We start from the raw sequence: 26993 nt of genomic DNA on the forward strand, positions 1-26993 counted from the left end.
CCTTCTCTCTTCCTCTCTATCTCTCCTTTCGCTTCTAACCCCCGCCGGTGTCGAGGCTCGATGCAACTCACCCTTCGTACACCGTCACGGGAATCTTTTCAATGCATTTCACCGCCAGCTTTCACCTTTCGCCGGATATTTCTAAGCAAATATTTTTTTAATAAGCACACCTACCCCTCGCTTCGTTAATACGCCTCTTTGCAACTTTCTCCGTATGTTTCTACGTAAGAAAATACAAAATTGCATCCTTCTGGGAGTATCTAGATGGAATGCCCTGAATTTGAAAAAAACTGAGTTTGTATAGTCGACGAGTGAGATTTGAACGCATCTCAAGACCGTCCTTGATCAGTGACACGAAGACAGATGCTTGATGAGACTATTAGCAGGAAGGAATCCCATTTTGGAATACAGTTCCGTGTTCGTCTCTGGAGAAGGCAAAGCAATGGAATCGCAGAGCGTAATCTCAGCGAGGCTGATCAAAGGAGAAAGAGGGATCGATGAAGAGCGTCGAACGCGAGCAAGGGAACTTGGTCGTCGTTCGCCTGCACTTTTAACGTCGCCGCGTTTCGTGTCGCCTTCGTCCCAATTGAATGAGAAAAAAGAGGGAAAAATGGGGAGAAAAGGTGGCCCGGCTGTAGCCGTAGAGGAAAAGACGAACGATAGTAGGAGACAGAGTGGAACAGGGATGGAGCATTCCTTGGGGTGTTGCAGCTTATGATCATGCAACGAGATGGGCGTGTTTTTAGGTTGCTCTTTGCTCCGCCCCTAGTACCGCCCCATTGGTGGTTGCTGTTACCTTCAACTCGTGACCTCCCTTCACCCTTCTGTCTGCAGTTGAAACCTCCGTTGGGTTTCGCCAGCAGCCACCGCACACACGTCAGCAGCGGCAAACTCGGCGCCTCCAACGGCAAACGGATCGTTCGTGATCTCCGTCGATCATCTGCCAGGGATCAGCGATCAACCATTTCCACGGCATCGCGAGGAAAAATTTTTGTTAAAGAACCGAGGAAAGTCCGAAGTGATCCGTCGTGTGCTTGGTTCGCTATGAGATTACGGAACAAACGGTGAGAGCGACATCCGGCCGCTGTACACGCGAGCCTATCGTCTGTGCCCAATCAACAGTGTTGTTTCGCTAAAAAGGAAGCTTTGGAAGGATGCAGACGGCATAGAAGATAGCGATGGATTCTAGGAACGGATGTTCCTAACGGAGAAGCCCAGTGGTTGCGACGTTTGACCGGAATGGCTGACATTTGGACGCTTGGCTACTCTGAATCCTAAACTTTGCAACTTTCCCATCGGAGAATTTCGTTATTCGGAGTGAAAAAGTTCAAATCGCATCTCTAAGTAATACATCTGGGTCGTATCAAAGACTACCGAAGGTTCGGAGGCGTTCGATCCGTCGATGTGATGAACGTGAATACAACAGAGCAACAGGAAGTATTAATCTGCTGAGAGGTTCAGTGTCAAGCGTCCCTGCGACAATGGCGCACAGTCGAAAATCGAAGCGAAAAAATTGATCGTGAGCTTTCGATAATGTCGATGGCTAATTTGAGAGACTTTGTTCTAGTAGATGCCGACCTATCGAAGGTCGCCGTGTGTCATCATAAGTTCCGATGCTTCTTTGAACTGGTTACCCAGAAGAAGTTTCTCGTTTTGCAATGTCGCGTTAGACGAACGAACTGCAAGATCAAGTAGAAAAGACGCCGATGCTGCAACTTCATCGGGAACTTTGAACTCTGCTCTGGGAGTCCTGTCTGGGTGAAAGTGTTCAGGATTATCGGAGGACCGGAACGTGTTCAGATCACGGAACTCGATTCGATCGGGCTACTACTAAATTTTCACGTATTCTGTAAGTACTTGATTTATCTTCGCTTATAATATAAATAACTAAATATGATATGAATAGTTCCTTTAAAAATTATCCTCCGATAAATTTTGTTAAGCAGAGAGTTTGATAAATTCTTGCTATTCTTCAAAAATTACCCTCGAAGAAATTTAATTAGTGGTTGTGAGACATTATGATCTTTGAAAGGGAATTAGTGATACGTAGATCGCGCATTCAGATTCTGTCAGATTGTACGTACAAAATCAAATAATTTGGAGAGGATTACGATACGAATGACATGGCACAATTAGCCAGATTTTTTAAGTGGATGAAACGGAGGAACTTCTTCCCCTTCAGGCTGCTATCTAAATGGATTAAAACGCCCGTCGCGCTCGAATATCTTGTCGAGCTAACACGATACAAGTACACATTCCATCGCGGAATATATTTCCATCAAGGACACGCAAATTGTCACGCTAATAAATTTCAACAAATTGTAATAGAACATCGGTTGAAAAAAATCTACGATGATTTATAAAAGCACGTCTTATCGGTGCCCATTGAAATCAATCAAAGCACCTAACAAATCCATAAAAATCCAAGACACAAAACCGTATCAGCGTCGTTCCCATTGGAGCGATTCCCATGCAGGATAAGCGTCGGATCGACGAAGCACGGTGGAGATCAAAGACCATTTTCGAAATGCTTTCAACGCGCCCGGTAACATGTATCGTCGAGAGAAAATCACATAAATGTTTTTTATCGCTGACGAGATCCTCTTTAAGAAAGAAACCACCCTGTATACTTACCGTGACGCATTAATCGACGAGTGGCCGTACAAGTGGCACTGGAAATTAGCGAACAATTAGCTCGCCCGGTTTATGTTTTCTAAACAAGCGCGGCCGATCGACGGCCCATTATTTCGAAGCATTCGTGTAACGCGGCTATCAAGCCTACCAACTTACGTACCTACCTACCTCTAACGTGTACGCAAGCTTTACCTAAGTGGTTCGGGGTTCGAGCGTGTCCGAAGTATTCGAGCAGTATTCGAGCGTGGTAGTACTTAGGCTTTTCGAGTATCACGGGGCTCGAAAAGAGGAACACGTTGGAGGGGCTCGGAGAAGGGGTCTTGTAGTGTTTCGTTGCGCTTAAAAGGAGGGGGTTTTACGGAGAGGGTTTCGCTGCAAGGCAGCTTTGGTGTTGCAGCCTCTTCAAACCTCGTGCAAACACTCGGGGACAGGGCGTTCGCCTGGTACGACGATTAATATCCCAATAAGGCCTCGTTCATAGGGCTCACTCGACCAAGCTGCTTCGTTCTTTATTCATTGTATCGTAGCTCCTCCCGCGGGATAAACTGCCCGATACCAGGGCGGTTCCGTCACTTTCTTTTTTCCTTCGTCAGTTTCCTCAGGCTTTTCTTTTATCCGAGGCATGCTAGACGGTGCCTTTTTTCGCGCGTCACATGTGCGTGAATTGATTACTTTTTCTGCTACAGCAAAACTATGTAAATCCCATTTATTTGAAAGAAATTTTATCTAGTGCCTGATTAAACGAACTCTTGCTGATTCAATCTATTCATTCGAGCATGAACTCCTGTTACATAAATTAATTATATAAACTATTTGTCCATCGGCAAGTTCGTATAAACGGAGATCTGCTGTATCTAGAATCGAGATACTTAAAGGCTGATCGCCGATCGGCTGCGTCCAGTTTTATCGATTGGTTTTTAAAGCATAAAATAAGAAATTCTCATAACGAATAAAGTAATAATTATTCCAATAGTAAAATTACGAAATTTTGATAAGTTTGACTTTCGAGTAACTCAATTATCATATAGTCGGATCAATTTGATGTTATAGAAATGGAGTTTGCGTTAGTCCTTTTGCTGATTTATATGCTTGATGATTTTACAGAAAGAGATCGGGTTTGTATTCGAATTGATCGCAGTTCCACGACGAAATTGCAGGAAGAAAGAAAGGCACAATTTCATTTCGTTGCATCGAATTTGTCGGTGATCGTAACTGGCGCAGCTGACGAGCAAATTTTACAGCGGGCCACACGATTAGCATACCTATCACGCGTGCGGTGTATGTCATTTATTCGCGAGAGGCCACGGCTGAAACGTTGCTATATAGAGATGGTAATTGCAGATCAGACCGCTGAGATGTGGCCACGTATCCCTTCGAATACAGAGATATCGCTTTATTAGTCGATCCTGGTCCCGTTTATGGTGTTCCGCGTTCGCTGTTTTATTGACAGAGATAAACGAACCTGCCACCGAAAATTTCTCGTTACTCCGACGATGTGTGCTGTTAATTAACAAGTAATGAAAGATTAGAGAAGGGGAAGGCATTCGAGTTTGATGGGGATTATAAATAACAAAATATCGGTCGTAAATTAATCAGGGATTATTGCTCTTCTAATTGACTGCTTTTCAACGTTTCTTTCTCGGCTAATTTTTAACGAATGAAAATTCATATCGAGAGGAAGCAAAGAATCAACTTCAACCGATATTTTCGTTCTGTAAATATTTGAAATAAGAAGCAATGGAGGTAAGACGGGGGAGATACTCGAATCCGAGGGAGCCCGTGCATTTTCCTCCTCTTTTTCGTTTTATTTCTTTCCCGCTCTGGATGCTGAAGTTTCGGGGCATTATTACGCTACTTGATTTCGCATCGTGCCAGCTGTCTCCGATTATTCACCATAGAAATTTTGGGGGATTCGAGTTCAAAGGGGACCCCGCAGTCCTCCGCTAATATTTGAGGAGGCCCCGTGTAGTCTTGGGTCTTACCGGACGTTAAGCTCTAGTTTCTGTTGTACTCTTCCACATTCTTTGCCTTCTACTCGACGTTACAAATTTGTCGAACATCGTCTTCTGTAAATATCTCGATATCTTTTCACCTTCTCTTTTCTCCACCTCGTTTCGATTTCATTTCAAAAATTTGGCGACAAATAGTCGTCGCGCGACAGCCAAGAAACTTCGCTTTGGAATTTTAAAATTCGTTGCGCGTTTGTTAAAGTACCTTGCAAGAGGCACCGGCGGAACATTAAAACTTGAGGGAGATCACGCGAGCAGAACTAAGTATTTCAAGTATCCAAACAGGGGTTCAACCGTTCGCGAAGAGACTTCCAAATTTCCTGTCACTTGCCAAAGCACTTTCCATCTTTTGTTTAAATTTCTGCTCGTTGACACCTCCTTTCGCGCAAAACGATTATTATCCTTGTACTCTCGACAAATTCAAACAGCCGTTAGCAATTTTCACCAACAAAAATGCGTTAAAAAATGAATTTCCTTGATACGATATCATATGATGTTGAAGGCAATAAACAATCTTCCTTTACCAATCGAAGAACGAACCTTCTTGGCGGAATATTTCACGGATGCGCCAGAGTGTTCCCATGGCAGGCTCTGTTTTAAACGATCCACGAGCCGAAGACCACCCTTTCCGCCTGTTTTCCTTCCTTCTCTCCCCGTGAACCCGTCTCGCGCCGAGAATCAGCGATAGTTAGCTAGATAGCACTCGCAGCGTTGCAGGTTTACATCGTGGCGGGTGGATGTCGGTTATACCTGTACACCCTTTCGTGTCTTAGTATGTTGCCTCTGTATTGGACAGCGTGCGTGAACACGTACGACGATATCTGTCTCTAGACGTATACGTGTAGGTGTACCACAGGTTAGTCACTCGTACGCGTACCGAAACACACGTACATACATGCAAGACGTTATCTACCCTCTCGGATTTTGTGTGGGTATATGCGTGCGTTAGATGTGTGCGGCAGTATGTGTAACCGCGAGGTCGAGGATGGGGCTAAAGGTGGTTGGTATCTTGTTGGAGGGTGAGAAATACGAGCTGGCCACGAAGCTCTTGCAGAGGCCTTGCGTGCACACCGATCGAGCTGCAACGAAGGAAGATAGACAGAGGGTGGAAAGGAAGGGATAGAGCGTGGCTAAGGGTTGCTCCGCCTGTTCGCACCCCCTTCTCGCTGTGCTCTTTAAAAAATTAGCTTCTCGATGCGAGCGGCGGCCGCCACCGCGCTCGCGGATTTTTATCTTGTCGCGTTGCTTTCTTGTTGCTGGCCAGTCAGGTAGCGTGACTGCATTTTTTCACTGATAATTTACGTGCGATGAAACAATCGGGGAATCTATAATTGCTCCCGGGGAATCGTTGATCGTGTAATCTCTCGTTCGGAACGCGAGTTGTTTTGTTCAGTTTGAAAGATTAAGTTGCAGAGACTAAAGTTTGTGGGATACAACGTCGATAACGAATTCAGGGAATTTGTTAACCGGCTCGATGGCTCGTTAAGCTTTTTCAATTTTTGAATTTAAGGAAAGGACGGAATTTTTGTGATTTTTGTAAAATGTGCATTTAATTTGAATCGAGGAGTCGTCGAAGAGCGAAGGAATCGTTCAAGAATAAGATCGCTCGAGCATTTTTCCGGCCATCGTTTTTTAATTCGTGCACGTGTAAATACGTCAAAGGGTGCGTATGAACGTGCACAATTGGCACTACAAGACGGGCGCACACCGTGGGTGCAATAAATCAAGATAAAGTTATGATAAACAAATTAGTCGGCGCTGCCGCCCCTCACCGGTGTTATTGTCTATCGTATATCTACCTACAAATTACCAGCCGTCCCGAACACCTCGGGGTAACTGCTACTCGCAAGTCCTGTGCTCGTCGTGTAGTGGTCACATGTACGGGGGTTGGAGAATATTCAAGGGGTAACTCGAAATTAATGCACCACTTCCTCTCTCGGCGTAACCTCGAATTTCATCGTACCAGTGTGCCCTTTGCTTATTCGATGATCCCAGTCTGAGCTTTCAGTGAAACTCCTTTAAAGGCAAATCCTCTCGATTTCTCCAACGATATTTTCAATCGATTCGTTTCATCGTATTCTATTCGCCAAATCAAGATCGATCTCGTCGTCCATTCTCGTAATTTGTTGAATGTTTTTTTTCCATTTTTTTAAATTCCTATGCAGATGACTAAACGCTAACCGGAAAAAGTAACGAATCGTGGAAGCAACGCGTGTGTCGTTCCTCTGCGATTTCGAATGGAATCGTATTCAATCGGAGAATTTTGAAAAACAAAAAGTTCACCGAGATCAATTTAATTCGGTTCTCCGCGTGGCAGGATCGTGTGTATTCAGCGTGCCTTCGAAAAACGAGGATCGGCCACGCGGCCCGTTCGTTCGCTAATCTATGTAAAATTAATCAACCGCTCCATTTACCCGTTTAGCAGAGTCTGCAGCGTCGAATTTCACCAGAACAACGCTCGTGACACCGATCGAGCAATTCTATCAGCTACTCCTCGAAACGATTTTAATTGAACGACGATATTTCGCGGCCTGTTCCATTATCGGCGCGAACATTCGCTGGCAACGAAAGGTGCGACGTATCCAGTCTTTAACACCAGATCAAAGATATCGATTTTCGGCCCAACCCCCGCTGTCCTATCTCGAAACGAACGAAGACATTAATTTGACTCGCTTGCGACGAGTTCGGACTTTATAGTAAATATATACGAGCCGTGGGCAGGTGATGCAACTCTGGCGGATCATCACGGGTCGTTTACTTTAGGTAAAACCTCGTTTCGACTTCCTCGCAGGCGGTATTTTCTTACCATTTCTGTAAAAAGTATTTCGAAAGCAAAAAAAGAAAAAAAAAGACAGTAGACGTGAAGAATATTTTGAACTTCACGTCGGCTAGTTTCAGATCGACAGAAACAGAAAATCGTTGCCGTCCACAAATGGAAACCCGTTGGCCGGAACGCCACAATGTGGCTGAACATTTCCATAAACGCGTTCCAGCGTGTAGAGGAAAGAGATTCGCCGCGTCGAAATGTGTATCTGGACTATTTATCGGCGTGGCAAGAAAAGTTCCTTCATTTGACTTCGCGCGAAGGTAAGAAGTGGTGTAAAAAGTACTTCACCCGCACGGTCTTCGTTTTAATTAGGGAATAAATGCGAGCCATAAAAAAGATGCCACTTGCCCAGGAAAGAAGCTCCGCTATCGCATGATTATCGCGTTAGAAAAAATGTATCTGACACGTTCTATAGAGTTGGGATAGCGACTAAGAGTTATGAGTTCCGTCGTTGAAAATAATTATATATGTACATAGAAGAAACTTTGTTTGTATTTCTTGCTCGATATTTTATTCCATACGCATCATATTATAGCTTGAAAAATTAAAAGACGCGGAGAAGTTTGGGGAGAAATATAGGAATTAACTAATGTTTAAGGAAAACTGCTTCTTCCTTTTCACTTAATTATAAAGCAGATAAGACGTGAAGCAAGGAGGTATGTTTTCACAAGACACGGGAAAATAATAAATTCCCATGTATAGGTGTTAACGTGATGTTGCATGGAGGGCACCGGAGGAGTGTCCAGTCACGCTATGGAAATTATGACGTATTACACGATTGCCTTTTCAACGTCGCATGCGGCTTGCCCGTGCCGTGACTAATAAGCAGATGTAATGCAATTTAACACGCATCGTATTAACGACTGTTTAAGCCGCTATGTTTTTCGATCGAACTTAACCCTGCTTTCCTTTTAGTTCTCTTCATCTTCATCTTCGTTATCTTTTTGTCTTGTCCTTTTATTACTCTGAAACTCTGCTCAATTACTCTTGAAGATCTTGCAACTTTATTTTGGAATTAAGTTTAGGTTTTAAACTTCAAGCCCTTGCTTTACAGTTTAAGAAGAACTTGGTGGTCGATAAATACCATTAGTAGCTAATTACTCGGCTATTCGGATTATCTCGATTACTTTAATTAACCAACCGTTTTGAATGAACTTCACACGAAGGTTCGCGCGACCTATGCATATGCAAGAGGCCTCCATGTCACCAATTTGCTATTTTAATTTTTATGCGCTCCTCCATTAGCCGACGACCTCGTTCACGCGATGTATCTCGCACGCTGATTAAAGTGCATTATCGTGTAAGTATTTTGCGATCCTGCTACGTAGATCTTTTGCGTTACAGGAAACCTTCCTTACAATGCAATGCGTTCCTTCGATATTTTCTTTTAAATTATCTATTACGAAACTACACATATTTAGACATAGCTATGGTAGAAATGAATATGAAATATCGCGACGATTACTCGCGCTATAGTATCTGTGAGCAAATGATCTGGTAAATGATGGGAAACACCGAATTCGAAAGTCGTGAGCGACTCGTTTCTGTCTGTGCCCCTACTTTTTTTGATTTCTTCTAGTTTCATTTCACTGTAGATTTGTTTAACCATAGAACGTGATTTTCCAGGCTTTTTCTCACTTAAAATTATTTCACCATTGCAAAGAAGAAATTTGTGCTCGAGTAGAAGTAACAGAGGACGGCTAGAATGTAACAGAAGTTTATGGACGCCGGAAGTTCATGCTTATTCACTGAGCACCGAAAGGGCGACCGGGTATAATTTACGTATAAATTAAGCCGAATGAATCAACGGCAGACGATTAATCGCAATGGCTTGCCCGTGATAATAACAATGCCCGGCTTGTTTACGAGCGGTAAACGAATATATTAGCTTTTTCATTATACCGCCACGTGGACGTAGCCGTGTCTATCGTGTCTACAATTTGCCCGCGATACCTGACTTCTCCTGGTACAAACAATCGCCTTTCGCTTTTTCGTTTTTCTGTGTCTATTCTGCGAATACTAACCTACCACTTCTATTTAAGTTAGCCAGGCAAAACGAAAAAGAACAACTACGAACAACACGTTGTATTAGACGCTTTTTGAGTAACAGTGATTCTAACTGAAAAGCGCAAAGACAATAGAATCGAATCAATTTGTCGAAAATATCGTAATTCTCACGATTCATGGTGGTCGAAGGTATACACGTAAGAAGGGAGGAAAAACTGACAACGGGATATAGAGGGTGGATCGTACGAAGTAAACAGGCCGTGAAATTACCTTTTAAATATTAGATTATGATTAAATGTGTACCTACCTCGAAGGCAGTAAATGTTCACCACTGGTCCCCGCCTCCGCAGCCAGTTCATAAAGCTGACGATGGGGATGGTTTATGGTGGATGAGACTCAAACCTCCCTCTCGAGGGCTATATCGCGATATCAATCAGCTCTCGGCATCAGATAAGATTCGCTGCTCAGGAACTGAGTGCTTTTCAAAACGTGGATGAGGTTTTCTTTTTCGTGTCCTCGTGGACTATCAGCTTCGACGGACCAGGATGAATCCACTCTCGTTAAAACGGCAACTGATAATTCTTTTTACTAAAAGATCTCGACATCCGCGTTCATTTGTATCCTCGTATATTATCAGGATATCAAAATCATGTTCGATAAAGTTATGAAAGGGGATTTACATAAATACCAATCGATGAAGAACGCTTGCAAACGAAGCTTGTTATAATCCTCATCAGGTGCGAGATAACTCGACAATGTCGATTTTGTCTGCGGCTAATTGGTATCGTTAATTCACCGTGCATCATAAACGCTCGCGGTAGCACCTTTGGCAATAAATATTCCGACCTCCCCCGTTAGAATTTAAAGGGCCTTTCACACGTGGACGAAGAGCGGGACGCATAGGTGAGCATGATGGGCAGGTGTTTATATCCGGCCGGTGTTGCATGCGTGTGCATATATATGCATACATATGCATAAAAAGAAGGATGCCCACTGGGCATTCTACGCCCACGCTCTCGCTCGTTCTCCGTCTTTCTGTTCCTCTCTGCCGCCTGTCGAAAACCTTCCGTCGCCATAAGCATATGCATTGCTCACTTAGCAAGATTGATATAACCCGATATATATCTGCTATGCCAGCGATAAACGCGTACGGTTGGACGACGTTTGCCGTGTGTGAGTATACGTATATGCGCGTGGGTGAGTCAGTGTGTTGAAGCGTGCGTGTGCATCCGCAATTACGCGCAAGACGGAATACAGCGAAGGATAATTAATGCAAACGAGGTCGAGTCGGGGAAATTTCGGTTCGACGAGGCACCCGCTGCGAAGGTGAGAAGTGGAATGCTTCTATGTAGAGGAGAAAAAAAAGCGAGAAGAAGGAGGATTAGAAAGAGAAAGAAACCTGTACAGAAAATATTTACGGGGCCAGGCACGGGCTCATAATGCTCGCCCTCGAGATAAGGAAATTATTCGCGGACAAGTTGCTACGGGCATGTTAAGGAGACGATATCGATCTGGCCAGACGGTTGCTGCAGAAAAATATCCTTTCGCGTTGTTGCTGCCTGTCAGTTCGGTTTCGTGATTGTCTATCTGAGAGAGTAAAGGCGGCATGTGCATCTGTTAAACGAGTTTTATTCGAGACCCTTGTTGTTTCGAGGGTTCCCGGACTTTTTAACGCTTATTTCGTGAGCCGTACGCGTGAATCAAGGTAAACTGGAGATTTCCCGGTGTTTAAGCAATGGAATTTATTTCGTCGACTTTCTAGAAACGATCTTACCATTTGTGAAAATGATTAATTTTTCGATAGAGCAGATATCAAGTTCACGTTACGGATAAATGGTACGTAGAAAGTGGCGAAAGATAGAAACACGGTAAATATTCTTTATCTATGAGATATTTCATGGTGTTTTCTTGGTATTGGCCAACAAGTAGCTTTCACTCGAGTCCCCATGTTAGCGTCCCGTTTAACGGCAACGAGAACTTGGAAGTCTCCGGGGAGAGTTTGCCGACTAAAACCAACCCCTACTGACGATTCGAGGGGCTGCGCCACAATACAAGCAATAACACGTACCGCCCTCTCCCTTCTCTTCTTACAACGTCATCCCCGTCGCCCCGTTGCACGCACCCTCTCTTACCTTAATCGACGAAGGATGATTTGGTCTTAAATAAACTTCTCACCTCCATCGACGTAGACCACATCCCCCTTCCGCGACCCTACCACCCGTTTATCACATAAATCGTCGAGTGGTCACTTTGATTATGGGCTCACCAACCCCGTCTTTTTCTTTATTCGCTTCCTCTTCCGCGTCCTTACAGATTTCGGATTGAATTCGATTACAGAGCAAAGACCGCTCGATTCTCGAGGGCTTTGCCTGATTTCTCACAACCGACGTCGTTGATTTGATCTTTGGCTTAATTGTTGCAAACCTCAGAAATCACTGCAATCGAAAATTCTTTCGTCTAAAACGATTCAGAATTAACAGATTTTTCTAAATTACAAAATGTCTTAACTATGGTCTTTTTTTACTCATTTCTTTGATATTACCTAGACTTCAAAAATGAACCTATGACTAAAATATGGCTGATCTCTTCAATTGATGAACCTCTTATCCTGTTCAGTTGATGAATCCTCTCTCTAATCAACAAATCTCGAGCCATCGAGTTGGAAAGCCGATTTCGAAAAGCGAGGCTGCAAAATTAATCTGACAAAGGTAGTTCCTACGAGGAATGAAATTAGAGCGATCTCGAATTCCGTGTGCACACCTTTGCGGCCAGGCGTAGTCAAGACGGAGCGTAAAGACGAACAAAGGATCGATCGAAAGACGAGCGTTTCGGTACGAGGCGAGACGGTATTATTCATCAGCAGGCGGAAACCCTTGGAAGGTAATAGACCGACATCCGGCCACGTGTCTTTGCTACGATGGACCAATAAGATTCAAGACACAGAGGAAAGAGACGAATCTCGTGACCGATCGAGCCGAAGGTCCAGACGAAGCGTCGGCACGCGCCAGAGCCATGGAATTATTCAAATGGAATTCACGAGCCGAGCCAGCTGCTTCGAGCTCGATCAAAATTGGGGGAGTGGGTCGTACGAACGACACTTTTTGTGTGTCGTATGGCTGTTTCTCCGTCTTCGTTCATCCCGTTTTCATCCTCCGTCGCTCGTTGTACTATACAGAGTGGATTTATCGTTGAAAGGGAATCAGGGTTTTTACCCTTTCACTGGTAGATTATTTTATCCGAAATTAAAAGATGTAAGAAAAGTTTCTTGAAGTTTATGCAAACTAAGATTTTCACGAACATAAATTAAAAAATGATTTCTACGCACAGATTAAAAATAACGAGTAGCTACTGTAATTTAGATGTTTCATATGTTTCTTACGTGCATTCTGTGCATTTTCTTTAGATTCTCCGTAAACGCATAAACCTCTGTGCTTTACTTATAAGAAAGAGGTCCAAACGAATCAACTCAGACAGAGTCTGGATTGCTTTTCGACCACGCATGGCAAGCACTTTTCATTTCGACGTTGAAACGAGACCTGTCTTCTCCTTCCCAGATCCTTGAGAAGCGAAGAAAAGCCAAGGATCGTTTCGCGAGTAAATATAACAGACCGTTCAATGCTGTGTGTCTTTCCCAATTTTTCTGAGTAAACCATTTCCGCAAGGGTCTCTCCCTTATCGTTTTCCTTGGTGTTTGAACGTTGGGAGAACGAAAGGAGAAAGCTGAGAGAGAACGTGAAAGAGGCGGGTGAGGTCAGAAAGCGAATTGCGACATTTAATACGTAATATTCCATATAATCTTGTATGAAAAGCTTCGCGTTATGGTTCGCGATAGGATAAAGACGAGAGAGAGAAAGAGACAAACAGACAGACAGACAGGAAGAGAGGAAGAGGGTGATTTCTCGAGGGTGGCCAAGAGACGGTTAAAGGCATTGAGCCGTCCAAGCCACTCGCGAGAACTCCGAACTCTCTGCTCCTGCGTTCTCCGCTAAAAACCCCCGGGGGTTGGGGGTGGCAGATGGCAGCCGTCGGACTAGTTCTTTCCAACACTTTAACCCGTCAGAATCGGTAGACACTTAACCCCTAGAAGGGGATACGTGCGATCAACGATCGTAACAGGACGTCTTTCACACATCTTTCTCTTGACGTCTAAAATTTGTTAACGAATTTAATGAGTTCATGCTTAATATATATGGTTTCGTATATCGTTATCTAACATTTTTAAACAGTTAAAGTGCTACTAAAAGATTAGAAAAATTTGCTCATTGAACAAGGCTTTGAAACCTTAACGCTTTAAATACAGCTATCCTAAAACAGACGATGAAATTAGATTTGTCATTTTGCAACGTTTAAAGGCAAGTGTTTACGAAAATGTAGCCGTTCTTAAAGGGTTGAACACTCCTTTTATCTGAACTTCAATTCTGAACACTATGGTTCAACAATAATATCGACGAATTTCTGATAGATTAAAGTTGTACATAATCCGCGAGGGCACTCGATCAACTTGAAAATGATGGGAGAAGTTCATAATTTCGTGGACGGAGAAGGACGATGATAGAATGGAGGGACGAGTGATTGAGACACGCTGTAAGACAGGTTGAATCGAAGCTACTCCAATCGTGGAAGGTCTCAGTAATCGATTCGAGTAGCGAGGAAGTGCGGTTTCGAGGGGCTTCGAATGGCGGTTCGCCCGGCCAGGAGTGTGTTGTTGGCGGATTTGACGTGCTTATCAATGGATCACAGATGTAATAGGCTGCACGCACCCCAAATCGACCACATAACTGATATCTGATAAGGAACCAATAGCCGTGACGGGATTTGCGTGTGACTATTCATGCCTTAGCTCCCTTCGCTCGACTTGTTTGCTCGTTCGTGCCGTAGGAAATTTATTTCGCGATTTCGAGAAACACGGCATAGGACGGTAAACTTCGACTCGATCGTACGCTATCCTGGAAAAGTAGGAGAGACGTGCCACGGTGTTTCGTCTCGACTTTATCCTCGTATTAAATTCACGGTTTTGTCGATGACCCTGGAACGACGACGTCCTCGAGCAATTCCTCGCGTCGTGAAAATGGCACATTGCGAATTTATTCTTCCATAACCAAATATTTCAGTCGGTCCTTTGCTAAATTATTTCAAATAACCTTCGCCTTTACCGTGATTCATTGTGCAAATACTTCACCGGTAGTTTCACGTTAAGAACATTTATAAATGATCGAAGAACAGAAATTTTAAAAATTTCCTAATGGCGATGGCAAATAAATTTCGAAACGATAGTCATTAGACACATTAAAATAAAAGAAAGAAGGGTTAAGAAAAGTTAGAAGAGATCTGAAAAGGTTAGTCGAAGCGTTTGGCGTTTGGAAAAGAGGCGTGTTCCGTCATCTGGCATTCAGTTTCTTTCAAAGGAAAATACGATACCGCGGAGGCTGATCATTTTAAAGGTAGACTATAGACTCGTCATCCGGCCAGGCACGCGCCACTCAAGGATACTCCCTCATTCACCATCAGATGATTCTTGAAGACGTGGATAAGTATATCGTACGAGGCAAATGGCACGCAAGACTTCCGGTGCCACCCCTATCCATCCTTGCAGTACCCCCCCGCTGGTGTCGAATTTGGTCCATTCTTCCTTCGAAAATCGTGATCGCGATTCAATAGCGTGAGCGGAAGCGGCGGAAGGGCGCTCGCAGACGTACGCCACCGTTTGTGTGTACGCAGCGTGCCTTACGAAAAACCTCTTTTGTAATGTACATTGTCTAGGGAAGTGGGAGGAGACGGCTGGGAATATGAATAGAGAAACAGAGCTCTATAAGACTCGTAAACTCGACCACGATAAGGAATTGATTCGTTTTTGAGGTCTCTACTATATATTAATTAATGAGATCCAAATATATGGAATTTTATATAATTTTTAGTAGTAGGTACTTCAAGGTATATAACTACAAAAATTTGGTACGTCGAGAATAAAGTGTATAATCTGATAAACAATGAAAACACTTTTTGTGTACGTAGGTAGCTTATTTTATATATTTTATTTTAGACATTGTAAAATTATTAAAGTGTAATTATAAATTAATAAAGTATTATTTATTAGCAAATTTTTCAAGCCGCCAAAAAGATCCTTTATGGCGCGATAGACCATAATTTTGTATTTTTACATCACGTGAAACATTTGGTTCTACGTATGTTTTGCTTGAAAAGATTCCCGAAAAGACACTGTACGTTTACAACCCGCAGCATGCCGAACGATCATAGACTCAAGCGAGTCGATAATAATTTGATTTCTCCCATTGCGAGACTGAACGATTCCCATCGCAGCCGTGGAGTTTCTCGACAAAACGAGCGCAACGCAAACAGGCCGTCTGTGGGGTGACTGAATAGGCCGCGAAGTGACAATGGCGGTACCAATTGTTTTCCTGACTTTTATCCCACTTATTATTCCGTGAGACTATTATGATCGTCGTTGGCGATCGTCATTATGTTTGACGAAGGCCGACAATCTCAAGTTACGCGGCCATTGTCAGCGGGGTGCAGCAACGACGCCGAAAATGCAAAATGAACGCGCACAGACGGTGATTCGAGGCGCCCGCTGTGGCGATCGTGAACTCACGTAGCCAAACGGCACGTGTGCACTTTTATACTTAATGGATGGCCTCCTGCGTGCTTGTTTTTCTATAAATCAATAGCCTAGAAACTATTAAGATCGAACAATTATGTTAATAAATTAATTTCACTCTTTCCAATTCTCGTAATTCTCGTAAACGTAATTTCGACGATAGTGAATCGCTGTTTTTGACAAAGAATATTGCTAAAGTCAATAAATGGCAAAATTTATACAGAAATATATTTCCTTTAGTTTAAATAAAAAGTCTAAAAACCGTTGAGAGCCAACTAGGATACTAGGACTGTACTTAGGGCAGGAACGAGAAGGACGAATCGGTGATAACGAGGTGTTCCAACCGGGAGTTGAAACGCCACGAGGCGAGGGGTAATAAACCCCCGTAGACTGCGCAGCTGTGAACCCCCCGCCAACCATCCTCGACTCGACGATACGTCGAACTATGTGAATTCGAGATGCATCGAGCCCAGTGGGATTCGTTGCCATTTTGGAAAGCCGCTCGTATTCATACAGCCACGCACGTGGGCGCCAATTTTTTTTCGACCCTTACACGCTTGCTCATACGCAGGGCTCTCTGGAATCACTTCGTTTTCGTTTTAAACAATGCGCCTTTTGTCGAGCGCTCAATTTTCCTACTGAAATTTTGTCTCTGCCAAGCTCTTTCTCTGTAAACGACGATGCTGCTCTGAATCTGAGAAATTCAAAGCATCTCAATATTTCCATTAATCTCCACGTATGTTGCCAAAATTGTACTTGAAGTTTGACTCGTGAATTTAGAACGATCAGATAGTCGCGTTGCACGAAAGGTAATTTTCAGGCATTATCGGGATATGTCGTTGGGAAACACACGGTGCAACGTTGTTCAACGGATAGAATTAAACTTGGTGGAACGGCCGCAAAGTTCCTTAAAATTAAGCCATTCCCCCGTACACGATTCGAGAGCAGTCGAGGAGCAAAGTAAACGGCGCACAACTGAGCGACTTAATTCAGAATATACCGGCGGAATATAACACCGGGGTACCCGCCGCTTTCCGATTCGTGCGAGGCGACTCGCAATTTATTCCTCTTCGCCTCTCTTCGCCTCTGCCACCACCACTCTCCAATTAACTTTGAATCACCCTCTCCGCGAATCCTCTCCTCATAACGCGAAACTTCGAAATCAGGAGTCATGGTGCGTTTAAATTCCCCGGGAAAAAAGAACGCACGAGATCGTTTTCATTTCACCCTCGTTTCTACTTACAACTGCAATTCAAATTCCGGCCGGTTTACCACCCTCGCCACCGAACACGAAATTTTGTTTCATCTTTTATTGTCTGCTCTCTCTTCTATTGTGTATCCAGTCGTAGACCCAAGATACATTTCTCTTTCATATTAAATATTTCTAAGTAGAGAAAAAGAAAAAAAGTAATATATTTTTTGTCGAGAAATTCGAACCCCTTACAAAGTTTCTAAGCCGACTAATTTTGGAATCGGCTTACGCGACGTACGTTGGATGTACGGGACAGAAAGGGCGGGTTTGTGGCCAAGTTATGGGACAGAGGATAAGCAAGTGGGTGTGTATTGTGCCTCCTGTCATCCTCAGTCGAGCTTTCGTTACCCCAAATGCTAATTATATGTCAACTGTTCACGCGCCATATCATGGAAGACCGGGTGTCACGGATGGAACAATAAGGGTGGCTCGAGCTAATGGTCCTCTTCCACACCAAAGACGTCTCCCGGACCTTGAGACGTTCTAATAAAAATTACACAATGTCTGGCAGCTTTGCGCGCAAAAACTGTAAAGAATCAGCTTTTAATTCGAAAGAAAACGTGTTTGTCGCTATAGTTCCTAATCGGCTTATTCTTGTCACATCCTGCGTTTCCTTTTTTCTCTGTCAAAGTGACAGGTGATAGTGTGTGACATATTTTTACGCTATCATCCATGGTTAAGCAACGATTGTAATAAAGTTAAGCGACAAAATTCGTTCGGTTCATTTCCTTATCGCCACTTAAGGGAAAAGAGCGATAGGCGTGTGACCTCATGAGCGGGTATTATTCGCAGAAGGACTTGCTGATTGATGCACTCTGTACACGCAAAACTCCCATCCGCCCACTTTCACCCCTTCCGATTTGGAATGTTCATATTGGGGAGTCTCGCTGTTTCGAATCATCCCTGCTTACCGTTTTGGGGTTAACTGATTTTATCTTGATAAACGTGTGGATCTACTTTCACGATGTCACATTACAATTTTACACATTTTATTGATGTTTCTTGCGTTGAACGTTGTATCAAAGGGTAGTTGGTTACGAACTGAAGTGATTATCGTCGTGGCGGAGACAACGAAGAAGCAAGTGGTATAAGAAAATGAAAGGTTGATCGTCGGAGCGTAGGAGAGGAGATAATTAATGGGTCGACAACGGGGCGGGTAAATTTGCAAAGCCATTTCAAGTTTCTTCGAGCTCCTTCAACTTTCTTCGAGTTCCAGCGATTCGCTCGTCGTCGTTTGATAGTTTACTGTAGGTGATTGAATTCTTCGGACGATTTGTAATCGCATCGGTAAACTTTGTACATTTAACGCCAACCTCACCTGACGGGGGTGCTCCCGTGTTCATCGAGTGGCTCACGAAAGCCGGGTATCGTTTCAGCCCCTCTATCGACCACGCGAACGTCCTTCGCGCGTTCCGAACATTCGCTGGTACTCGCAACTTCGACAAGCGTATAAACGACCCTCGAAAAATTCCCATCGATCTCACGTCATTGTAAAAACATTTAGAAAGTATTTAACAGATGTCCAAATGATAAAGAATAAAAAGGAAAACGATTTGCGCGATATATTGGTGTACAAGGTTGGTGAATATTAGATGCACACGAATGAATGAAAAATTAACAAATTTCACGCAGATCGATTGCAATGGAGCAAGAAGGAAGCAAAATGGTCCCAGAGTAGGGTCGGCCATGCTTCAGTTGATATTGAAGTAAATTGGTAGAATTGTCGGCTGCCGCAAGGAGCAACACTGATTACCTCGGCCGCTCGTTAAGTACTGTAACAATACTAACCCCCACCACATCCCATACGACTCTCCCCTCTCGTGTCACTTTTCCGAGGGTGATAGATCCGTTGGCCAATCCTGTCGCCTCCATCCCCACCGTTTACCCTGCATTTTACGTCTTCTTCTCACCCCGGCTCGACTGCGACGGATTATAAAACGGCAAGTGACGATAAGCCAGAATGAGAAGGAGAATACACCGAATGGTTGTCTCTGCCTCTCTAGAGCACCGTGGACAAGGAAGGAGTCAGTGTGACACGTTCAATGTAGAAGAGAAAGAGAGAGCGTACATTTGAATGGTAAAAGCGAGGACATGGTGTAAAGAAGAAGCAAAAGGAGAAGAAGGCGCAGAAGAAGAGAGCAAGAAAGAAAGTAACGCAAATGGTGAGAAGGGGAATGAAAAAGACAAGCGAAGTAAAGGCAGAGAAGAGAAAATGCAAAGAATAGACGGCATAGTAACTTGTTCATTAAGACGGAAAAAGTTAGAGACTGTGAGAAAGATGTTCGAAAGAAATTACATAGGAAGGAAAGAGAACAGGGGGGGTGGAAATCGAAGTTTGCATGGAAGAAGGAGGGTACGAGTCGTAACTTGCATTTGGAAGCGTTCGAAGGTATATAATCATATCCTTTGTCATTTAAGTCGACAGTTGCTCGGCTCCATGGCGATGAAGTCGACGTCTACGGTTTTCTATAGGTCATAGGGGCGTTTCGGGGGTGCGCGAGGAGATCGTTTCCCTTCTCGAGTCTCGCTTCTCACACCGGTCTTGCTTTTCCACTCCTTGTTCCCCGGTTATTAGGGCTGCCTTTCGCTGTGGGACAATCGAAAGGTACCAGCTAATGGGCGGAGCTTTTGGGCAGGACCACTGCGTCATATTCCACCCTATCGACGGGAGTTCGGTATTTCCACCGTTTCTGGAAGCATGCATTTTTCATCGTGGTTAAGCACCACGTTTGCTTTCTCTCTGATATCAAACATTTTACCCTACACTCTGAAATTTTCTCCTTCTACCACACTTATTAACTTTACATTTTTCGAATTAATTTTTTGTCGCATAAGATTCATTGATTTTTGCGGGTTTCCCTTCTTTTTTGAAGAGAATCGTAAAGTTCGATGAGACAGAAGCGAGTGTATTACGAAGCCACCAGTCAGCAGTCCTATCCAATTCTAACCGTCATTCCAAGTCCAAACATAACGCTATTCTACGGAGCAAACATTTCTACTTTTCGACGTGCAAACCTTCCGTGATACCTCGGGGAAGCTTGCTCTTCAACTGTGCTGACCATTTCGCGACTCATTCAGCCCCGCCATTCATTCCTCGTATCCATGTTGCACATGCTTAATGGCTACCTGTATATTCATGCTGTTTTGTGCGCGAATCAACATTCAAATTGCGTATGCATATGTGATTATATCGAACGATAGTGTTGCCTATACACTTAACGATTTATCATTTTTTTAATAACCAGGCTTCCTTTTGATGCTGTTTGGAAATTCATTCGAGACAATGAAAAAGAAGAATGAGAGTAAACGACGTTTAGCAGCGTTTAACTCGCAGACGAAGTGCGAAACAGCATTCCCTTGTCGCCGTTCGACGTTTGTCAGCCCTCATCGTTCAATGCGGAACGTACTTTTTTTATGTCAACACGAGGGCCAATTGAGTGGATATAATAACGGTACCACATGTTTCATTCGGATTCGCCGACATGTGGGTTCTGTTCCGCTAGTTCTCTCCGTGTACGTGCACTAAAACACTAACAGACTTCTGCGAAGGGAGGATCGTAGCGACCACGTAACGACAGTCCTTGGAGTCATCAAATTGATCGCCATGATTTGACTACTCCCCCATTATACGACTGCTAAAGCCTCGTGTACACTACGTTTCGTCCCGGCAATTGCATCAGTCGATTCGGTTACGATGGATTTTTAAACATCGTTTTTTCTTCCTCCTTCCATTCCTACTTCTGCTCACCCACTCGGGTTCTTAAAGTCGTAAAATTATAAGTCGTCGAATTTGTCGTATCCTCGTTATAAAAAATTATCGATGATTTTGAAATTAGAGAAAAAATATAATCGTCTCAAAAAACCTGTTTGCTTTGCGATGCATAATGTTGAAAACCCGGGTGCTTGTTGAAACAAAAATTTAAGGATTTAGATTTTTTAGATTTAGATAGACACAGACGCCACAAATTAGCGTTATCGACCGGTAAATGGATCTTTAGATATAGGGGTGGGTTTGTCACTGTTATGGACCGTAAAAACAAATCCAATACCTGTGCACAGAAAAATTAACTGATCCTGGCACGTCTTCATTTCAGGTCTCTATCATGCAACCGTTCTCAACCGGCAGTACAATGGCGACCGAAACACCGACTAGTCTTCCGCCAGAGAGGGTTACTTCACCCGCGCCCTGCAAGAACTTGACCTTCTCCATCGCTAAAATCATGGAACCGGATAAACGTCTTACCGAGCAGAGCAATAATCAACAAACGACACCGCCGCAACCTCCACCGCCTAGCATTCCTTCGTTAACTTATTCCGCGCATTTGGAATCGGCCTTCAAGAAATACGTGCCAACGTTGAGGCATCAGAATCTCTTGCAACCCTATTCTCTTCTCTATTATCATCCGAATTCGTTGTTGAGTGCCTTTCCAGCACCACCGCCCACTACACCCACCGTTCCGCAGAATTCACCACCACCAACCACCATTCAAAAAGCTTTCTCGAAAATGAGCTTAACAGCGATTTCAGCCGAGAGCCAACGCGAGAAGAAGAGTCCCGGACCACGGAACAACGAACTCAACACGGCGAACAAACAGAAAACGTTCACCTGTCCCGAATGTGGGAAGGTGTTCAACGCACATTATAATCTGACCAGACACATGCCAGTTCACACGGGAGCTCGACCGTTCGTCTGCAAGATCTGTGGCAAGGGCTTTCGCCAGGCGAGCACCCTGTGCAGGCACAAGATCATCCACACAGCGGAGAAGCCGCATAAATGTCCGACATGCGGCAAAGCTTTTAACCGAAGCTCGACACTGAACACCCACAGGCGCATCCACGCCAATTACAAGCCGTTCGTCTGCGAGTACTGCGGCAAGGGGTTCCATCAAAAGGGGAACTACAAGAATCACAAGTTGACGCACAGTGGCGAAAAGGCCTATAAGTGCAACATCTGCAACAAGGCGTTTCATCAGATCTACAATCTGACTTTTCACATGCATACTCACAACGACAAGAAGCCATTTTCTTGCAAGATCTGCGGCAAAGGATTCTGTAGGAATTTCGATTTGAAAAAACACATGAGAAAATTACACGATACCGGATCACCTGTATTAAATAGCCTAGGTACTTCATCGCAAAGTCACAATCAACAGTCTGGTTACGCGTCGGTACAGCACGGAGCCGGTGGCCATTCGTTTGTCAATCCTTTCTTGCTACCACCTCCTGGTACTACGAGTTATCTCAGCAAAATGTTGTGACAAGGCGACGGTATAAATTACCCGAGGAAGACACAGTGTCCTTTGATCCTCGGAGCACCCTGTTACACGGGGGACATCGGTCAGTTGACGCAACCCTCGAAATGAAAAGACCTCCATGAGGAAGATGTCGATGATTAAAACACACATATAGAGGGTGAAACTGGAAATAGACGAATACAAATCGTCAGGTTTTCACGATGAAAGTAAGTTGTTTCCAATACGGAGGCTAAGAAGAGATACCAAAGACGCGGCAGAGACTTCGACAAATGGGGAACGTGTACGTACGTGTTACTGCATCCTTTCGAGACAACCAACTACCTCATCTACAGCATCCAAATTGTAGGAGATTATTTCTGTTTTATCTTAAGGCTAGTCTCAGGTCTTTTTCGTCAGGAAACGAAATCATTTCTAACAATTTCTTTCGGATATCTTGTTTAGAAACTGTTTTTTAACCAGACAGAACTTCAGCACCGAAATAAATACATCTGTATTGAAAATTCTCTCGATCACGATTGCCAAGTAAATTATCAAGCGGTTGAGAATGATTCACAAAATCATAATAGATAGAAAAATCGTTTTAAAATCGTTCTAAGTTAAGTAAGCATAGAAAAAAGTCTTTTGGGAAAAGGAGCTGGCAAACAACGATATAGGTGCGTCCATTTAGAAAAATTTCCCCGGTACGGAAGTAGGAATATTCTTAACTTGGAAAATCAGAATCGGACAACGCGACGGCGAGTGTAAAAATGTCGGGCAAACAGTACGAATAATCGAATTAGACGATTCGTCGCGGACAATTCTGCCAGGACAATGATATTTTAACCGAATGAGCAGTTGCCAGCTGCAAAACACGGATTGAATATGTTGGAGAACGCAAATAATCGGTCGTATAGAGCGAAATAAACTACACTGGGAGGTAAATCAACAGATAGACAGAGAAATCAGGGATATATAAACGTGTATTGGCACGAACGTTATATTGAACAGCGGATCCCCCATGACATCGGATTAATCGACGCATGAAAGCTCAATCGGTGGTATCCTGTGAGAGATGATTACTTATTTATGTAAATATTTGTAAATATTTGTACCTGTGACAGAGAGTGATTTCGTTACAGCGCCATTAATATCGGCGCGCAGGGATTATTATCGACGATAGAAATAGAAGAAAGAAAACGAGCGATATGGAAAAGTCGTAACGGCTGTGTGTATCGTCGTGACGATTCGATCGAAACGAGAAGATGAAAATTTCGCCCGAATCGAGGCGCGTCTTTTCATTTCTCTTCTCTCGCGCCGAGGCTCGCATAGGAGCTTTCTTGCGGAAATAAGCGTAGAGCAACGTACAGACACGTTGGACGCATTATCTTTATCTATACTTAGGCGAAATGTATAAATCGGTGTGATAGTAGCTTTTAAGTGACGCGTAGCGAGAACATGCAGAAAACGTTGGCCATTAATTAATATCCGTTGTAAAATAACGCTTAGGTACGTTCGCGATCGATTGTTGGCCATCGAGTTACACGCGGTCGTTTTTAAGAGCTTTTGCAATAGAGAAAACGAAGGGAACAGTTGCTCGCTGTTCTCTGTTTTCGTGCGTGTATTTCATTTTCATTATGCATTTTTATTTACCTCTTATGATTTTTAAAATCGTACTATTTCAGTTTCTCCTCCTCTTTTAGTTTGCAGAAGATTTTACCGGGAATTAAACGCATTCTCTACTGGCTTATCTTAATTTCTTCAATTACTATTGTTCCGTTTTATTTTTTGGAACGGTTTTTAATATATTCGAACGCAATTGAAACAGATTCCTCCAGGGAGAACTTAATCGATTCGTATTTCATGTTTCTACCGTACGAACTAGATAAGCAGCCATTAACGACGAGGCGAATTAATTAAGCATGATTAACGGTGAAAATAAAGAAACGTTATATATGTAGATAATCGGTAGAGTAGATGAAAATGCATATGTATGTGTCCCCTATTGTAAATATGAATCGATCCAATGCAATAAAATCATCGATACCAATGAATCGTCGATCGTGTCATTTCACACCTTCTTTGCACACATCATGACCTTACATCCAACGTATCTACAAGTCCTTTAATCCTCCGCAATCTTTCAAAAAAAAGTTCATACGTGTAATACGTATAATATCGTTTTATAGAGACTTGTAGAGGTGCGACAAAATTTGCAACGCCGTCGTAATACAGTTAAGAGCATCGATTGGCCTACAGAAGCGAGAAAAGAAGGCTTAACCCCGGTGTAATGTACGAAACGAGGGTAGAAGAGCGTTCTAATCTCTCGGCCGCATCTTTCGTTCGATCTCTAATCTGCTGGCTACCGTAAAAAGAACCGACCCTTAAGCACATAGTCTACATTGATCCGATCTTTCGTCATCTGTAAGAGGAAAAGAGAAGCAACCATATTATCTGGTAGGAAAAAAGAGGAGTGTTGTGAAAGAGGGAAGAGGACCGCACGGGAGCATCATCCGCCATTAGATACGATGCAATCTGTCGCGTTTAGTTTAGAAAGAGGCGAGACCTCGTATAGGAAACGAGTATCGGTGCACGAGAGCGAGAAAGGGAGCAAAAGTTAGTCAGAGGTGAGAAAAGAGACGAATCGATATATAGAGGGTGGTCGAAACATCGAGGGGTTGGAGGATATTCCTATCAGAGAGACAGACAGAGAGGATGACGTGCTTCTGTTCTGATTTGCGCGCGAGATATCGCGCCGGCCTTCTGATGTATCTGTAGAATCTGTCCTCTATCCATTAAATCGAGACTCATCCGACCGCCATCGCAGCAGAGTCTGCCGTCCCTTATCAAACACCACCGGTCGTTACGGTGCCACCCTTGTAGTATGCCTCGTTCGACGTGTACGTATCAACAAGGAATTTCGTGTTTCGGGGTTGACTTGTAAAATTGCATTCATACTAGACGACGTGGACTACAGTAGTTCCAGGAACACGCAACGTTTCGATATTAATTTCATTAGATTTATATATCGAATTAATCTTCTCTTTTCTTAATTAAACACAATATAGAATAATATACTTGACATCTCGATAAAAGAATGATACAAAAATTTAAGTAATGTTAAATTTTCACAAACGACGATTTTATTCTATTTCATTAGCTTTAGAACTGGGATTTATTTATTTTTAATTAAATAAAACAGAGAATTAGCTGACCATTTTAGCGAAGAAAAAATCTTGGATGTTATTAAATTTTTGCAAACGAAAAGGAAAACTTTATAATGTTCAATTAGTTTTAGAATCCGAATACTTTTTAACTAAACAAAATAGTTGACTTCTTTTAGCAGAGAGAAATGTGGACAATATGAACATTTTTCAAATGGGACGGTAAGTTGTATAACATTATTTACCACTGCCGAGTTTGCACCTTCATTCTATGTCGATTACAAACGGTGCTTCCTAAAAGCGACGGGAAGTCCGTCGTTACCTTTCAAGAAAGGTGTAAAAGAGTCTCGTCGATCAGCGGGGGTTGTATACAAACAAGTATTTAGCGGCGTTTAATGGGAATTATCCGGGGCCGGAGGTATGACAATTAGAGAAGGATTATTAACACCTGGAGTTGGCTTCACGCTGTTCCAGGAGTCGTTGCTACCGAGAGTTAGATGAAAAACTTTCCCGTCGACGATCATTGGGGACCACAAAACTAACCGCCTCTGCCCTTCCCTTCTACGGCTGACTCGTTCTACCGCGATTCCGGTTTTTCGGCTCGGCCCTTCAAAAAAAGAAAGCGCGCCGTATTAAATCCGTAGAACCGTGAAATCGTTTGAGAATTCGCTACCTGCATTCCTCGCGTCAGATTAATCGGTATTCACGAAAGATTTCGCGTTTCCTGTTTCCGTCCAAAAGAATCTTCGTCGTTTTATAATTTTCCATCACTTTCAAAATGAAAAAGTAGCACTCTTATTTAAATAGTACTTTTATTTAATAAAATTTGCAAGGTTATTGGATATTAAATACATAGATTATAATATAGTATAAAATATAGCATAAAGTATTAAATGGCGTCACGAGACAGAATATCAGGCGAATATCAACGTAGGCAAGCAAATATTTCTGATTAGGGGAAAATGCGACACAGCGGGACGCACGAGAATCCCTTGACGCGAGCGATATAACATAGAGCTACGTAAAATGCGTCTCATCCCCCGTGTGTCCTGTGTTTTGGGACACACGATCGTACCCAGCTACCCCCGCCGAACTTCCCCTATTAATATCCTCGTAATTGGTTAAAACCCGTAACTGATGAGCAAACTGTAAGTTATTATGCAAAGAGACCCTTGGTTCTCGCGACGATGGGGGTTTATGGGATACGGTTCAACACCTCTTCATTACCCTCTTCATCCCTCGATAGATTGTCC

At 43.3% G+C, this 26993-nt stretch overlaps 1 protein-coding gene across 3 annotated transcripts; it reads left to right on the plus strand.

The window, feature by feature from the left end:
- On the plus strand, positions 1 to 24630 carry LOC132911265 (fez family zinc finger protein 2-like). Of its 3 annotated transcripts, none has more exons than XM_060967795.1 (2): positions 1 to 1849; positions 21440 to 24630. In XM_060967795.1, exon 2 carries the CDS (start codon positions 21449 to 21451, stop codon positions 22601 to 22603), a length of 1155 nt encoding a protein of 384 aa, XP_060823778.1. In that variant the 5' UTR covers positions 1 to 1849; positions 21440 to 21448; the 3' UTR covers positions 22604 to 24630. The 3 variants fall into 3 exon arrangements, with proteins under 3 accessions (XP_060823778.1, XP_060823777.1, XP_060823780.1); XM_060967794.1 differs by lacking the exon at positions 1 to 1849 and adding an exon at positions 20200 to 20858; XM_060967797.1 differs by lacking the exon at positions 1 to 1849 and adding an exon at positions 21333 to 21351.
- The last annotated feature ends 2363 nt before the right edge of the window (positions 24631 to 26993 follow it).

Source organism: Bombus pascuorum, chromosome 10, assembly GCF_905332965.1.
Source record: "Bombus pascuorum chromosome 10, iyBomPasc1.1, whole genome shotgun sequence".
NCBI classification, from domain to species: domain Eukaryota; kingdom Metazoa; phylum Arthropoda; class Insecta; order Hymenoptera; family Apidae; genus Bombus; species Bombus pascuorum.